We start from the raw sequence: 18,221 nt of genomic DNA on the forward strand, positions 1-18,221 counted from the left end.
AAAGAATTACAAAAACGTCACAATCACTATCTGTTTTGTGAAAATCTTTAGACAGGATCGCGGGGTGGTCGGCTCCAAGCAGATAATCTTCAAAGACTGTTTTCTGCCAGGCTGGACTGTCCCTTTGCCTCGCCACAGAATACAGTAGAAAAAACACTGTTTCTGCCAGGATGGACTGTCCCTTCACCTCGCCACAGAATACAGTACCTACAGCTGTGAGAAACGACTCACACTGTCAATAATCACACAACACTGTTTTCTGCTGTTGAGTTATAAAAAGTTATAAACTGTGTGTTATGCAGCCAGGATGGGATTAATGTGCATATGTCTGTGAAGGGGGCAGGATGGCCATTTGTTCCTCACCTTCCCCCCTGTTTCTCTGACTGTAAAGTATTGATCTGTCAAGTCTAGCAATTAACATATGGAAAGGGGCTTCCTGCTATACAACAAAAGGTGGTCCTCTCTGTCTCCAGTTCCCTGGGGTTTTAGTCTAGGCTAAAACAATACAATGTTGATTGGAATATGTTGATGTCAGAGTTTCACATTTACACGACATAACCATTTGCCCTGCAACCAAAAGCGACCCCCAAAGGTGCAGACCATCATTGGTCAGCAATGATGCACTCAACATGCTGTCATGACAACAACGGACCAATGAGAAGGATTTGAATGCACCATGGAAAAAGAACAGCCCCCGGTGCAGAAAAATAAAAGTGTGAACTAAGAAGTTTCAGGACTGCTTTCATGTGACTCCGTCAGGAGGAGCGTGGATCAGTCCGCTGTCAGCTGCAGTGTTACTATGTTTGTTTTGTCTCTGATTGTCTTTGTCTCATCATCTTCATCACTGCTGTTGCATTAAACCTTTCTCAATTCTCAATTTGACCCCCAGCCTCCTTTACCCTCAGAGATCCAACGAACGCGATATTAGTTATGAATTTCTTACACTGCTAAAATAGATGTTCTCTTTATTTCCCACAGAACACAGCAAAGCAACAGGCTTCCAAGCAACAGGCTTGCACAAAACTCAATACGTGATGCAGAGTAACCTACTCCAAACCTCTTACCTTGACACAGGACTGGAGAGCCGTCAGTCCGGACAGAGCAGCATCAACGTGGCTGGACGTCCCGTACGTGACTCGCAGCTGACTCTGTCGGGTCGAGGGACCCTCCGTTTTTTATTCTCTTAACAAACAAGGACTCGTGTGTGAGCGGGGGAGCCAGTCCTCGCTCTCAGCCGATCCCAAAGACTGGTGAGTGTGGCGTCCTGCTCCGAAACCATGCTTTGCAAACAGGAGCGCCAGGTCTCAAAACATGTAGCGCTATCTGCAAAGCTACCCGAAACATGCAAGAGCCGTTCTCAAAACATGAGCGATCAAAACAGTTGTATAACTGATAAATGAAACACAAAACAATAATAAATTGATAAAACAATAATAATGGTTAGACAACAGTGAATCAACAAGTTATACAAGTGACCCACTTAGCTGTTGTCAAGGATCATAATGCAAAATAAACTTTTTCCTCCACACTATCAAAGTGATATGGGAAGCGTGGATCAGTCCGCTGTCAGTTGCAGTGTTTTCATGTTTGTTCTGTGTCTGATTGTCTTTGTCTTATCATCATCATCAGTTGTTGTTGCATTAAAGGATTTTCCTAAGTACTCAATGTGTGAAGGTCAACATCTTTAATGACATTTGCAGTCAGATTCGATACTTTCCATCACTTAGCTCGTTTGCTATCTGCGGTAGTTCATCCAAGACAATGGTCCTTGCTTCTCTACCCAGACATCCACAACCAAAATGTCTACAAGTCTTTAAGAGCAGAGGACATGTGGATTCTTCACCTGTGTAGAATACTCCACTTCCTAAGTATCTGCTGACCGGTGGGACGGACGCCCTACTGAGGAACTAACACGGTATTGGCAAATATCTTGGAAGAGGAACTGATGTCTTTAAAAATGCATTAACATCGCATGACAAGCCCTGTGCTGTGCTCCGCCGCTGCCCTGGCACCGGTGGAGTGGCTGCTGCCCGGTGGCTGCTGCCCGCTGCCCGGTGCGCCGCTGCCCGGTGGCTGGGGCCCGGTGCCCGGTGGCTGCTGCCCGGTGCCCGGTGGCTATTGCCTGCCAGCAGACTTGCGAGTCGCGTCAGTGTCCACTCTCTCTGTAAAAGTAGAGATGAGCGGCACAGCGTCCGTGGTCTCAGCTTCAGGTTTATAAAGGACGCGCTCCGGAGATTAAGTGTGACGATAATGTAATATTCCCAGATGATAATAATGGCAGACTGGTCAGAGACCAATACGTTCATGATTTCATTTTCTTTTTGCTTGTCCTTCTCTAATAAAGGGTAGTTTGTGTTACTCCTTAATAAGTGGGCCTATTGTTTTTTGTTATAGCTTACATTGGTTTCATAACCTTCTCAATTAGTCTCCCATCCCTGGACCAATAACGTGGCCTATGTACAGCACGTATGTAGTGTAGTTTACATTCATCACACTGGGAACACCACAATGCTTCTTAATCTTTTTATTTTGGTGCGGTCACTTGTCAGAAGAATAAAAAAACATGAATATTTTTTTCACATATGCTCACAGCGTGTATTAAAGTCATTTACTATTTTTTCTAGTTGTTGTCCCTTTCTGATTGTTCTGTATGAACATTAATTGTACAAAGAATTAGATATAGCTTATAGAGATTTGGGCATGGTTGTAAAACATGTTCTCACGTTGTGAATAAGGGTTTGAAATTAAGCCTAAAGTCCGTAGGGTCCATTTCCCGAGGAACATTAGTTCCCTCTGCTCTCTTTTGAGGCAAAGTAGATATTTTTAAACCCCCACACATTCAGTCGGGTCCGCTATGTCGTTTTTTTTTCTCCGTTTGATAAGAGCCGTATTTCCCTTTTTGCATATTCTTCCCTTTCTCGTTACTGTCCATTAGAAGCTGCTGCTCATTGGGTGAAACATTTGGCGCATGCGTCTTCTCATCTCTGCATCAGTAAATCTGTGATCGATACCGTGGTCTATTTGAGAAAGCCGTGAACGTGCACTTATCCCAGCTATCTACACCTGGCTTGACATAGCTTCCCCTGTTAATCCTGGCTCGGCAAACGTGCAACCGATTAAGCCGCGATGAGCAGGTCACACTAAGTCAAGCTGCGCTTTTTCACTTATCCTGGATATCTTTATTCTACTTTCGTGCAACAGGCCCCAGGTAAACCGGTTACTCTCACAATCAAAATAAATAAATAAATGAACACTAAAAAAAAACAAAACAGTATTTGTTGTATATCAATTTTATGGTATGAACATTAGCTTGTGACCTTGTTCAGCTTGCCTGTTACAACCTAGCTTATTAGTGTAAAGGGAAGTAACAAAAACAGTTTTTTGCTAGAATCAAGGTATTTATTAACATATGAGTTACATGGATTAACAGAATCACAGGTGCACAAACTACAAATGAAAAAAGGGCCTGTGGATGCTGGTTAAACCAATAAACGAATTTAACAAGAAGAGGACTCTTCAGAGTTAAAAAAGTATAGAAACAAAACATTACTAATTAGTCCTGCTTTTAAACAAAACACAAGAAAACCAGTAGCTCTAAAACTTGTGACTAACAAGAAATCTACAAATTTGTAACAATTTTTTCAGTTTTTAAAGCTAAAACCTGGTCCAGTCTCCCATGTAGTCTTGCAGCGGGTATTTAACACATGTTCAACATGCTTTCAGCAAAGCCTTCAACCAGAAATTGCTCTCGTTCGGATGATCATATAATATATGTAATAATGTGTAACAAACCTGCCTTTCCATCCGTAAACAAACTCAGAATGCATCATGGGAGATCTACTGAAGGCACAGGCTTATCTCTCCATTAGTACATGTAAAGGACCTCAGCGTGTGTGTGTATTTCAGGCCTGTGTGTAGTGTTTCTAACAAAAACTGAGTGTAAATTGTAATTTTTCAATAAAATAATAAAATCAATAAAAAGTATAAATTATCATACATTTTTTGCTGTCTCTCTCTTTTAAATTTAACTGCAGATGGATACAAAGAAAAAACAACGTGCAGTATTGGAGATTTTCTATTAAACACAGTCTTGATTATTTATGTTTTCAGGGTTATCCCCGCCACAAGTCTAAGAACCTAAGCTGAATGAACGTGAAATGTGGCAATAAATGCCAAAAACAGAAAAAAGCACCAAACTGAGTTTTCTCAAATCTAATGATTGTAAGTTGACTTCTTCATCCATTTTTGATTTTAACACAGATATTGTAATAATAATAGACCGAAATGATGTCAAATTGCGTATTCTTTTTATTAAAAAAACATGAAAAGGTTTTTGAGGAAAGACTCCTAAAGCTTTCCGCCAAATATGTGCACCTAAGCCTTAAACACTGGTTTACTCAATCAATTCCAAATAACAGTTTCATTAACTACTAGTAATCGGTATTGGCGCAAAAATAAATCCCTAATTGATCCCCGTCGATCCCTAATAAATGCCACAAATCACATCAGTGTCCGGCTATCCTTAGACTGCTAACTCGCAGTTTCTTTTCCAACTACTACAGCCTTTATTACTACTCCTATCATGGAGCCATCTTTAATGTAGGCCGTTTTGTCCTCTCTTTGCAGGGCATGTGAAGCAAAAAATTCATGCTATCTTATTGATGGAAAGACACTAAGAACATTTACTGAAGTCTTTATTTTCTCTCTCTAAAAGGTCCCGTTAACCCTCTGAGGACAAAAGGCGCACTGGTAATTCCACACAATATTTAACAAAACTTCTATTCAAAAAGCAATATTACAAAATTTTATTTGACATTTATTTACTATTCAAACATATATAACCTAAAGACTTTGGTAAACTCATTTCAAGCACCAAAACAAGTAGTACAACACGTCACAAGTTGAGGTTTGTTTAAAAAAGAGATTTGAGGAATCTCAAAAAGCAAACTTCTACTTTAGCGCCAAATTATCTTGTTACACATTGCTACAGAAAAAAAATGTGGGCGTCACTGTATGGAAAGCTGAGTTTGTTCTGAACGTTTTGATGTAAAACACATGGGAGCAGTTGCATGTCAAATACCCTTAAAGGTACATTTAAAACAAAAGACATGTGAAAATGCCCTTATATCCTTATTGCACATTGTAATGATTTTGTACCACCAATTATAACCTTTATTGGTACCGTAATTTGACGTGCTAGCAAGCTAACCTTAGCTAGCTAACAGCGGCAGTTTAACCATATTGGCAAATAAGTTATAAGCTACAATAACGTTACATGTGTTGTAGTATATTGTTGTTTGTGTTAAACTATTGTGCCACTGTAGAAGACTTAAGTGTTAAATGTGTGATCTTAACAATTTGTATATATTCTGATGTGCACGTCTAGGGGCGACGACGGCCATCAGACCGTAGAAGGATCCCCTGGAGAGTCTGAAGTCCCCCCTCATGTCCCTATCCCCATCTAACTAGCTACGGCCTGGGGGGAGCCTGCAGAGCTACTGACTAATTTTTAAAATAAAATTATATTAAAAGAATTTAACTTTGTTATTTTTTGTATTACACGTTGCATGACTGTAGCAAGCATATAATGTTAGTGCATATACAAATAGAGGAATGGGATCTATTTACATGTAAATTCTGTTACCTCTGCTTTCACTATTGCATTGTCATGGTATGAAGACCATTTAGAACCAAATACAACCTAAAATAACAGATGTAATGATGTTTTGTCTATTAGGTAAGTTGTAAGGGTAGTGCTTCACAACAACAGTCTTATCTATGGGCCACAAGCATGTCCTCATGAAACCAATATGTGGCTGCGAACAGGATTGTGAACATTTTAAACTCTTCTGTGGACATTGTGTTGAAACGTTGTGTCTGTGCAGAAGTCATGTCAGTTTTCATGCTACCTCACCCTCTTTTTTCTCCACTCTATCCTTCTCCATTCAAACCTCTCACCCCAGCTCTGTCCCTACTGTGTCCTACATAAAGATGCCTGGATCGACTAAAAAGTCCTGTATCTCTTGCCCTACCATGATTGGCGTGGCAAGAAAGAAGTGCCACCTTTGTGGAAGAGAGCAGCCATACAAGGCAATTAAAATGAATAAGTTAAAAAAAAATTGAAGAAAAACCACCAACAAAGGGCAATGCCGTAAAGGCACTGGATAGTGCCTTTATTGATGTAAGCATGTTGAATTAATTTATTTTCTAGTTAATTGTTCATTCAGGTATCTGTATATGCAAACAATAAACATGTCATGTTTTGTTCTTGATTTGTTACAGTTACATAAATTGAAAGCAGTGGGGTTCTACCCCCTGCCGCTGGTGGCGAAGCAGAGGAACAAGAAATTTAAGGCCCAGCTGCTCCACCTGGCAGCCATCCAGGGAGACGATGAAGGCCTTTGCAACAGTTAAAGTGGTCTTCGAGTCCGTCCTCAACTGTAAGCATACTTACTGTACATACATTCAGTTTGTAAACGAAATAATACATTTCTCCTACTTTATTGAACCACATAACAGTACATTCCTTGTCATGTTTTACAAGGCCTACAGATTTTACTTTTTTCTTGTTTAATTTACATTTCATAGGAATGGTTTGTGGACAATTCATTGACATCCAATGTTATGGTGGTGTTTTTTTTGCCCTGCAGTCAGAGTAAAGTAACATATAAAGTTACATATATGCAAATTATATTTGTAGTGTTTATTTAAGCAATGAGCCCCAAGATAGAGCACAGGTTCCAATTTAACTAATGGCGTTCTTAGGCACAATGAAAGCTGTTCCCCTTAGTTGTTGTAAAATCAGTGGAACCAACAACCTTTTTGTCATTTAATTTTTTTACTACACATACCTGGAATTAATACTAAAGTTACAGCAAACAGAAAGTGGATTTTTTTGTCCTAGATAATCATTCTTCCGCCAAGAAATATATTCCACTTCATTTTACCTATCAGGGATTAGTTTACACACATAGCTGACAAGAGTACATATACACTAGAGCAGTGGGCAGCCCTTGATCTAGCACCGTCTGTGCAGTTGGGGGGTAGGTATTTTGCTCAAGGGCACCTCATCCATGGATGTTGATGTGGTTGAGTCCCCCCACCCACGTGTCTCCTACCAGTCGGCCACCCTTCGATCACAAGAAAGGGGCTTTGTTGTGATATGATAAATAACACTATGCAGGGTTTCTAATTAAATGTACTGCAGTAAGATAATACTTTATTCATCCCACAATGGGGAAATTCCCTTGTGACAGCAGCATTTTCAACAGTAAAAAAAACACCAAAACAAACAAGCCAACAATAGGCAAACAACAGACAATGTGCAAAAAGTACTGAATGAATGTGAAGTGGCATTTTTATAAAAGGGTATTGTAAAGTAACGTTAGGTGGCCATAGTACAAAACAATATTCAAATGTAAGTGAACAAGTGATGTGAAATTAAATAGAAAAATATGTAATGAAATATAGTAATATCTGTAATTAAATAATTTAGTAACATCTGTAATTAAATAATATAGTAATATATGTAATTAATGAAGGACCTGCGGTACCTCTCCTTCTTACACCGGGGGTGTATCAGTCTGCTGCCGAAGGAGCTGCTCCGGGACCCCACAGTGTATATGTTTCAATACTGTGTGTAAGGAGTTCTGTGATATTATAAAGGCATTATCATGTGCATACAATTGTTTTGAAAATGTATGCAGTATTGCTAAATAAAATATTGCAATACTCAAATGTATTGATTTGAAAAATGGTATATAACCATTACAAAAAAAAGGTATAAATCAAGTTAATTAATAATAGCATACAATTACAAATAAGGTGCACTATGAATTTTGAGGTAAAAGTTTTAAACCTGACAACTTACATTTTATATGTATTCCATAGTGCCTAAGCCTGCTGCATCCACCCCTCTTACACGTTACCCCAGCACTCCCATCCTGGCTCCCCCTCCCCTCACCAACCCTCATGACTCCTACCCTGCCTCCCCCTATAAATTCTACTCTCACCCTGCCTTCCTCTGCCCTCACCACTCCCACCTTACTAACCCTCCCCACTTCCACTCTAACTGCCCCTATCCTCTCCACTCTCCCCCTACCTCCTCTAACCCTCACTACTTCCACCCTACCTACCCTTCCCACCCTACCTCCCCCTACCCTCACCACTCCCACCGTACCTCCAACTACCCTCTCAACTCTCACTCTACCTCCTCTTAACCTCACCACTCCCACCCTACCTACCCTGCCCACTTCCACCCTACCAGCCACTGCCACCACTCTACCTGCCTCAGCTGTACACTCACCGGCCACTTTATTAGGTACACCTGTCCAACTGCTCGTTAACACTTAATTTCTAAGCAGCCAATCACATGGCGGCAACTCAGTGCATTTAGGCATGTAGACGTGGGGCGTTTCTCAATATGTGTTCTTCTATGGACTTGTGTTCTTGTGAAACGTCATGTTTGGTGGCCAAAGTACTGACCCAATACACAAGTTAGCATTTCGCCAAGAACAGTTAAAATCCCCGGATGTGATCTCGACACGCCCATTTTACCGAGGATACATCGGATGGTGACTTGTGTGAACTTGGCCGGGCAGGTATCCCAGCATTCAATTCGGGTGTAAAGCGCTTATGGTTTCCGGTACACATATTTTCACAATTTACGTCTATTATTAAATCAATAAATTCATTTTTAAGATGTTTTAAGGCGAGAAATCAGCTGTGTAGATTTTGAATATAGGCAGTTCAACAAAAATTGACGGTGAATTAAAAAAGCCTTCGGAGTTTGAAAGCTCCGCAAACCCCGGCGGGCGAGCTTGCTACGCCAGCCGGGAATGACTCTCGCGAGCCGGTCCGTCAGTCAGCTCACAGCTCACAGACCCCTCTGGCCCCACGTCTAGACAGACCACTCTGGCCCCACATTTAGACAGACCACTGCAGCAAAGCCAGGTCCACAATTGTAAGATATTTTAAACAATTTTTACCGCTGTTATATAAATCTGTCCTCCTCATCCCTTGCTCTCCTGCCTCTCAGGCTCCTCTTATGCTTCTCGGTAAAGTACCGACGGCAGTGACTAACTTTACCCAGTCCATCTATAATTTTAATACCTATTTTAACGTTTCTTTTCTGATTTCAATTAAACTTGAATCCCGAACAATGTTACAAGGATTTTTTCCCCGCCGTTGTCGGTATTCATATAGTTATTGGCCCGTGATACTTATTAGCACTTTAAATGAAACCTGGAAGACTGAACAACAAAACAAGGCGGTGTGAAGGGTGACCGTCCATGTTTTATTATGAATACACACATCAAAGCTAACTATAAAGTGGCAAGCGCCCTCTTTGCTGGGGGTGTTGCGCAATAACAGGAAGAACGCTTCGTCTCAAAACTGTCAACAGCGTTTTGTTTGCTTCTGAACTTGCGAGTTCAGTCTTCCAGGTACAGCTAGCAAGTACGGTCTCCCAAAGAACACAAGTCCGTTCTTTGCTTACTTGGTATTGAGAAACGCCCATGGTCAAGAGAATCTCCTGCAGTTCAAACCGAGCATCAGTATGTGGAAGAAAGGTGATTTGAGTGACTTTGAACGTGGCATGATTGTTGGTGCCAGAAGGGCTGGTCTGAGTATTTCAGAAACTGCTAATCTACTGGGATTTTCACGCACAACCATCTCTAGGGTTTACAGAGAATGGTCCGAAAAAGAAAAAACATCCAGTGAGCGGCAGTTCTGTGGGCGGAAATGCCTTGTTGATGCCAGAGGTCAGAGGAGAATGGCCAGACTGGTTCGAGCTGATAGAAGGGCAACAGTGACTCAAATAACCACCCGTTACAACCAAGGTGGGCAGAAGAGCATCTCTGAACGCACAGTACGTCGAACTTTGAGGCAGATGGGCTACAGCAGCAGAAGACCACATCGGGTGCCACTCCTTTCAGCTAAGAACAGGAAACTGAGACTACAATTTGCACAAGCTCATTGAAATTGGACAATAGAAGATTGGAAAAACGTTGCCTGGTCTGATGAGTCTCGATTTCTGCTGCGACAGTTGGATGGTAGGGTCAGAATTTGGCGTCTACAACATGAAAGCATGGATCCATCCTGCCTTGTATCAACGGTTCAGGCTGGTGGTGGTGGTGTCATGGTGTGGGGAATATTTTCTTGGCACTCTTTGGGCCCCTTGGTACCAATTGAGCATCGTTGCAACGCCACAGCCTACCTGAGTATTGTTGCTGACCATGTCCATCCCTTTATGACCATAATGTACCCAACTTCTGATGGCTACTTTCAGCAGGATAATGCGCCATGTCATAAAGCTGGAATCATCACAGACTGGTTTCTTGAACATGACAATGAGTTCGCTGTACTCAAATGGCCTCCACAGTCACCAGATCTCAATCCAATAGAGCATCTTTGGGATGTGGTGGAACGGGAGATTCGCATCATGGATGTGCAGCCGACAAATCTGCGGCAACTGTGTGATGCCGTCATGTCAATATGGACCAAACTCCCTGAGGAATGCTTCCAGCATCTTGTTGAATCTATGCCACGAAGAATTGAGGCAGTTCTGAAGGCAAAAGGGGGTCCAACCCGTTACTAGCATGGGGTACCTAATAAAGTGGCCGGTGAGTGTAGATCTCAGCAGGAAGAAAAAGGAGAGGAGAAAAAGTAATGGTAGGAAATGTATTGAAAAGTTGTTAACCAAATAGAACAGAGTGGAAATGTACAATGTAGCATAATACTTTGTAGGACATACATATTTATTTTCTGCATTTGTGATTCTTTAGCTTTCAGTAGGATATATACTCACTCAAGTATATCTTCATTTCAGACTGTTCCTATTGCCACCAGGAAATCGTTGATGGCAATGTCCTTCGTGAAAGACATCAAAAGGTTTGTATAGGAGGGAAAAATGAGTGCATTACCAGTAGATTGGCTATTATTTCAGTTAAAGTGGGGTAGCATACTGGCTAAGGAACTATGCTAGCATTAATTAACCAGAAAAGTTGTGGGTTCCATTCCCAGTTGTCACTGTTGTGCCTTTGAACAGGACACTGAACTTCTACAGTAGTTGATCTTGGGGAAGCTGGCCCTTGCAATAATTGACATATGGAAGTTGCTTTGGAGAAAAGTGCTACATACAACTACAAATTCAATTCCAAGAAATTACCACTGCATGAAAATGCAAAAAAAAAATAAAAAAAGTAAAATATAATATGAGTCATTCCGTGTTAAATCAGATAAAAATCCTTGAAAATGTTTGGTGGACAATCTCAGATTTAGCTCAAAGTTTGTTAACCTAACATTTAGGGCCCAAAACTAAGACCTGTTAAATTCCAATGTTTTCACCCTTGACTTTTATCATTTTTACAGTCTCTGAAATGCCTTATCTTTAACCTTCACAAACTTATTAGGGTGGAACACAGACATGTTCTTGGTATGATTGGACCGTTATAATGTTGTACTGCATGCCAATTAGTTTCATATAAGGGTCTGATATGGAAACATGTAAAACTGGTGATATTGAGGGCCTTGTGATTTAATTTTGCAGAACTTAAGTCAATGAACAGCATTCATACATAGGTGTTGCTATTGTCAAGGTGGGACAAGGCAGAGTGAATTGTCATAGAGTGCTTTGGCACCAGCACTATGGAGGTTTTAAAGCACGCTGGGACAACTGCCTGGGCTATTGACAGATTAAATATGTCAGTCCAAACCTCAGTCAACTGCTCAGCACAGGCCCTGAGTGCGCGTCCGGGGATACCATCAGGACCAGCAGCCTTTATTGTAATATTGCGGGGAGAGAGAGGGAGAGCGAGGTAGGAGGCGGACGATGGAGCACTAGAGCGGAGGACCGGAGGACAGGTGAGGGGTCAGGAACTGAGAGGAGCCCCGGCTGGGGAGCGGGGAGGAGACACTGGCACACGGAGGAGCGGAGAGGAGGCTGGTGAAGAGCGGCCGAAGAGCGGATGCTGATACGAGAAGAGGGCGCCGAGGGAGAGGGTCCGGAGCCAGCTGACCGGAGGAGAGGATTACTGAAAAGTAGAGCAAGGAAGGTGAGTACATGAGATGGACACAAGGGAAAAACGTGAAGAAGTTCAGAATTCTCTTCTGATGAGGTTCACCCGAGTAGCGGAAGCAACGATCAGGTGAAGAATGAGAGCAGGACCGGGTAGATATACTGTGGCTGATGTAGATTGCAGGCAGGTGTGATTGGCGGGAGCGGGTGATGATGAGCAGGTGTGGCGGAGAGGATTGCTGCTGGCAGACTGGCGGCAGGTGTAGGCAATCAGCTGGCTTCAGACAGGAGAGGGGGAGGAAGAGGGAGAAACAAAAACAGAAAACAGGGGCCTGTTGCACAAAACTAGGATAAGGGATTAAGCCGGGATATTCAAGTTATCCTGGATGAATTTAGCTTGGACTCGGTTGCACGAAACCAGATTGAATTAAGCCCAGCCAAGTAACCATGGAGATTTATTCTTTGCGGCTAGCCTGGTCCAGAGCAGGCTAACAGCCAGGCTAAGATTAATCCTGGAGTCTCATGTGTCAAATCAGCTGCCGTCTGATCCGAAATAAACGTATTTAACAGTTATTGCGTTGTCTTCTGCATGTGTTCTGCTTTATTTTTATTAACATGCATTAGCCTACTTGTCACTTTTGTTTTCACGAGTTTGATTTAAATCCTACTACAGTTGTTTATAGTCAGAAATGGTTGCACTGGCACCCAGATGCGGAGTGGGACTTTTCCCGGTGGGACGGTAGTGTGTCGAGGCTGCCTGGCGTGCGGCCTCTGGTGGCCGGTGGCCACCGCTGCCCGGTGGCTGCTGCCCGGTGCCCGGTGGCCGCTGCCCGCCAGCAGACTTGCGAGTCGCGTCAGTGTCCACTCTCTCTGTAAAAGTAGAGATGAGCGGCGCAGCGTCCGTGGTCTCAGCTTCAGGTTTATAAAGGACGCGCTCCGGAGATTAAGTGTGACGATATTAATGTAGCGATATTCTCAGATGATAATAATGGCAGACCGGTCAGAGACCAATACATTCATGATTTCATTTTCTTGTTGCTTGTCCTTCTCTAATAAAGGGTAGTTTGTGTTACTCCTTAATAAGTGGGCCTATCGTTTTTTGTTGTAGCTTACATTGGTTTCATAACCTTCTCAATAAGTCTCCCATCCCTGGACCAATAACGTGGCCTATGTACAGCACGTATGTAGTGTAGTTTACATTCATCACACTGGGAACACCACAATGCTTCTTAATCTTTTTATTTTGGTGCGGTCACTTGTCAGAAGAATAAAAAAACATGAATATTGATTTACATATATGTTCACAGCGTGTATTGAAGTCATTTACTATTTTTTCTAGTTGTTGTCCCTTTCTGATTGTTCTGTATGAACATTAATTGTACAAAGAATTAGATATAGCTTATAGAGATTTGGGCATGGTTGTAAAACATGTTCTCACGTTGTGAATAAGGGTTTGAAATTAAGCCTAAAGTCCGTAGGGTCCATTTCCCGAGGAACATTAATTCTCTCTGCTCACTTTTGAGGCAAAGTAGATATTTTTAAACCCCCACACATTCAGTCGGGTCCGCTATGTCGGGCTTTTTTTCTCCGTTTGATAAGAGCCGTATTTCCCTTTTTGCATATTCTTCCCCTCCTCGTTATTTTCCATTAGAAGATGCTGCTCATTGGGTGAAACATTTGGCGCATGCGTCTTTTCATCTCTGCATCAGTAAATCTGTGATCGATAACGTGGTCTATTTGAGAAAGCCGTGAACGTGCACTTATCCCAGCTATCTACACCTGGCTTGACATAGCTCCACCTGTTAATCCTGGCTCGGCAAACGTGCAACCGATTAAGCCGCGATGAGCAGGTCACACTAAGTCAAGCTGCGCTTTTTCACTTATCCTGGATATCTTTATTCTACTTTCGTGCAACATGCCCCAGGACAGAAGAAAAATGCAGGGAAACAATAATACAATAATACTCAAGGCCAGCTGGACCCCGACCAGGGGCCTGTTGCACGAAAGTAGAATAAAGATATCCAGGATAAATGAAAAAGCGCAGCTTGACTTAGTGTGACCTGCTCATCGCGGCTTCATCGGTTGCACGTTTGCCGAGCCAGGATGAACAGGGGAAGCTATGTCAAGCCAGGTGTAGATAGCTGGGATAAGTGCACGTTCACGGCTTTCTCAAATAGACCACGGTATCGATCACAGATTTACTGATGCAGAGATGAGAAGACGCATGCGCCAAATGTTTCACCCAATGAGCAGCATCTTCTAATGGACAGTAACGAGGAGGGGAAGAATATGCAAAAAGGGAAATACGGCTCTTATCAAACGGAGAAAAAAAAAAAACATAGCGGACCCGACTGAATGTGTGGGGGTTTAAAAATATCTACTTTGCCTCAAAAGAGAGCAGAGGGAACTAATGTTCCTCGGGAAATGGACCCTACGGACTTTAGGCTTAATTTCAAACCCTTATTCACAACGTGAGAACATGTTTTACAACCATGCCCAAATCTCTATAAGCTATATCTAATTCTTTGTACAATTAATGTTCATACAGAACAATCAGAAAGGGACAACAACTAGAAAAAAAAGTAAATGACTTTAATACACGCTGTGAACATATATGTAAAACAATATTCACGTTTTTTTTATTCTTCTGACAAGTGACCGCACCAAAATAAAAAGATTAAGAAGCATTGTGGTGTTCCCAGTGTGATGAATGTAAACTACACTACATACGTGCTGTACATAGGCCACGTTATTGGTCCAGGGATGGGAGACTAATTGAGAAAGTTATGAAACCAATGTAAGCTATAACAAAAAACAATAGGCCCACTTATTAAGGAGTAACACAAACTACCCTTTATTAGAGAAGGACAAGCAACAAGAAAATGAAATCATGAATGTATTGGTCTCTGACCAGTCTGCCATTAATATCATCTTGGAATATCGCTACATTAATATCGTCACACTTAATCTCCGGAGCGTCCTGTAGAAACCTGAAGCTGAGACCACGGACGCTGCGCTGCTCATCTCTACTTTTACAGAGAGAGTGGACACTGACGCGACTCGCAAGTCTGCTGGCGGGCAATAGCCACCGGGCAGCGGCCGCACGCCAGGCAGCCTCGACATAGTACCGTCCCACCGGGAAAAGTCCCACTCCACATCAGAGTGCCAGTGCAACCATTCCTAACATCTAAACAAATGTAGTAGGGTTTAAATCAAACTCGCGAGTATAGGCTAATGCATGTTAATAAAAATAAAGCAGAACACATGCAGAAGACAATGAATAACTGTTAAACACGTTTATTTCGGATCAGACGGCAGCTGATTTGACACATGAGACTCCAGGATTAATCTTAGCCTGGCTGTTAGCCTGCTCTGGACCAGGCTAGCCGCAAAGAATAAATCTCCATAGTTACTTGGCTGGGCTTGATTCAATCTGGTTTCGTGCAACCGAGTCCAAGCTAAATTCATCCAGGATAACTTGAATATCCCGGCTTAATCCCTTATCCTAGTTTCGTGCAACAGGCCCCATGACAGTCTACCTGTCAACTTTTTTTATTAAGTCCAATAATCTGAGATAGAATTTGAGCTCATCCCCATCCCCCTGCTGTTTTGTTGTGTGTTAGACAAGAGTCTTGTTTTGAACTGATGAATTACATTAGTAGCTGCCCTGACTTGGCCAAGCTACATTCATGAATAAAACCCTTGCTTTTGTTATTAAGTTGTTGTTGTTTTTTCCCCTTTTCTAACTTTTTCAAACAAAAGGTTAGGCTTCCACCCCACCACAGTTAAGCAAAGCTGCAATAAAACAACAAGTACATATTTATTAACATTGTTTTCCCTTGTAACAGCCGAAAAGATGACGAAGCTGCAGGCATTGGAGAGGTCACTGAGAAGTTAGAAGAGCTTGTGCTGGCATCCCAGAGCCTTCCAGATATCACTGCAGCAATCAGAGAGCTCACCAACCTGGCTGCCACTCAGAGAGTCATCCTGAATCATCCACAGCTACAGACCATCAAGCAAGGACTCTGCTGTGTTGTTTGTATAACTAAGTATGCAATAGATATTGTCCCACATGAAAGATAATTCTGGATCTATTTTATTTTTTGTGTGACAGAATTTGAGCTTTCCAAATACAAATCATTTTTACATTCTCTACCCAAGATCAGCTGTCTCATCCACAACAATTAACTGCATCTACTGATGCAAACCTTTTTGTACCAGCTCATAGTGTAATGTTACAAAAACAAAGTGTAATGTTTAAGCACTAAAGTTGTACACTTGTTTAGTAAAAATAATAATAATAATAATAATTTATTTGACAGGGACAGTGTACATTAATCAACATTGCTGTAAATGCACCAGAATTAGCCAAAAGGCTATTTTTCATCCGTTGTCCCTGGACAGATCTTAAAATTGTCTCCCTAAAAAACAACAACAATAAGAAAATTACAGTCAACAATACAAATAAAAAAGTAGTAAAACAGATAAAACTCTTTAAAACACGTTGATAAATACAGTCTACAAATGTAATACAGACATTAGGGAAAATAAAAATAAAAAAGATACTACACAATAGAGACACAAGTTGCAGCACGGTTGGGTAGAGTGAAAATACATTTTCTTATTAATGCCGACATGTCTGATGTGTTATGAACCAGCTTTTTAGATGTTTTTTGAACAGAGTGTAAGTGGTGAGGTCTCTGATGTTCTGAGGGACAGAGTTCCACTCCCGTGCTGCTGTGACTGAAAAGGCACTCTGACTAAATGCACTTCTCCGCAGAGGAACAACACAGTCTCCTCGGGCCGACCCTCGTGTTACTCTCTGTGTGGAGTTCCTAATAAAATAATAAAACACTATCATCCAATACATGAAGAAAACTTTGAGGACAGACGGGATAAATGAGAAAGACAAATATTTTGTCTTTTAGAGTTCATCGAGGAGCCCGTCTTCACACTGTGTTGTCGAAGCATTATTGGTTGCACAACATGTGTGGAACAGTGGCAGGAGACGTCTGTGCACTGTGCAAAATGCAGAGAGAACACAGCGGACAACCACATACTTCAGGTTAATGGTCTGTCAGAGGCATTTTCTGTTCTAAGATCCCTTTTTGAAGAGGAGTAAGATTTTGCAGTGTTTAAGTTTGTTTTATCAATTCAATGTGTCGGTCAGAGTTCTTGTACAAGTGATGTGAAATTGTTTTTGTTGAAAATGTGACTACTGTTCTTATTGACATCACTGTTTTTACTGATTTAAACAGTTTCAAGTCATTTTACTTTTGTCAGTAATTCACATTCTGTAGTTCAAATAGAGCAAATGGTTTTCACACATTGCGCTGAGGTATTGTTATGAGATAGAGCAATGCCTCTTTGTATGGAGCAAAGTCATTGTTAACCGCTCTAGAGAACAAGTTTCAAATGTCTGAATATTTCTCTGCAAACTGATTCTCGACGGCAAGTTTGTCCTGTTCAGTTAAAAATGGATCAACTCCAAAAGTAGAATGGGTTGTCAGTGAAGATCCCAGCTGGCAATATCATATTGTGATGGCAATATCAAACATAAATTATAAATACAGTATTGCATCACTTCAAAGTGCTGCAGAGATAGGTTGCAAGAATCTTAAAAAACCTTAAAAAGGTTGTTCTTTTTAAAACTCTGTAAAGGTCTGCTGCTTCAACTGAATGAGGCAACAGCTCCTGTGGTATTTCTTTTGGACACCCACTGGCAGCCAAATTATTCGGTATACCTTTACCTGTAAAATAAAAGAACATACTGTTAGTCTTAAAACTTGTGAATGTCTGTTGTAATTATTTTTATCTTTGCAGCAATGGTTTATATGACCTGGAATTCTGTGAGCATTCCATGACTCAACCATTCTTGTAAAACCAATCTGGCACAACTGGCCAATCAAGCTGGACACACAGTATCTTCCATGTGTAGTTCCTCTTGATGCACCAACTGCAGAAGGGCTGTCTTCAGTGGATATTGACACGATTGTTCACCTCAGGCCAGACTTGTTCAACTACGTGGTTCTAAAATTGCCACAATGATGACAAATTAGTCAATGTGTTCAGGTGGGTAAAAGAAAAATGTATAAAATAATTAAGTCCCATTGCGTAAAATATGTTTTTTATGGAGATTGAAATCTGTATATTTACCAACTCAGCTGTCAGTATACTTACATAAACATACTGTCCACCTAACTGA

The 18,221-nt window shown here is 41.5% G+C and overlaps 1 protein-coding gene across 2 annotated transcripts; it reads left to right on the plus strand.

Annotated features, from left to right (window-relative positions):
- The first annotated feature begins 5,745 nt into the window (after positions 1-5,745).
- LOC116676608 (velvet complex subunit B-like) lies at positions 5,746-17,641 on the plus strand. 2 transcript variants are annotated; one of them, XR_004328787.1, is made up of 4 exons: positions 5,746-6,181; positions 6,283-6,440; positions 10,829-12,053; positions 15,865-17,641. XR_004328787.1 is itself a non-coding variant. In XM_032507600.1 (3 exons), the coding sequence occupies exons 2-3, from the start codon at positions 6,392-6,394 to the stop codon at positions 8,217-8,219; spliced, it is 378 nt and encodes a 125-aa protein (XP_032363491.1). In that variant the 5' UTR covers positions 5,762-6,181; positions 6,283-6,391; the 3' UTR covers positions 8,220-8,298. The 2 variants fall into 2 exon arrangements, 1 of the variants encoding a protein (XP_032363491.1); XM_032507600.1 differs by lacking the exons at positions 10,829-12,053; positions 15,865-17,641 and adding an exon at positions 7,891-8,298 and having other exon boundaries at positions 5,762-6,181.
- Positions 17,642-18,221: the final 580 nt, after the last annotated feature.

Source organism: Etheostoma spectabile, unplaced genomic scaffold (genome assembly GCF_008692095.1).
Source record: "Etheostoma spectabile isolate EspeVRDwgs_2016 unplaced genomic scaffold, UIUC_Espe_1.0 scaffold00003495, whole genome shotgun sequence".
Classification (NCBI taxonomy): Eukaryota; Metazoa; Chordata; class Actinopteri; order Perciformes; family Percidae; genus Etheostoma; species Etheostoma spectabile.

Bases quoted from the DNA above. Each gene is read 5' to 3' on its own strand.
- LOC116676608 (XM_032507600.1), top strand. From the start codon at position 6,392: ATGAAGGCCTTTGCAACAGTTAAAGTGGTCTTCGAGTCCGTCCTCAAC. The intron at 6,441-7,890 runs GTAAGCATACTT...TGTATTCCATAG, and splicing joins CTTCGAGTCCGTCCTCAACT to TGCCTAAGCCTGCTGCATCC.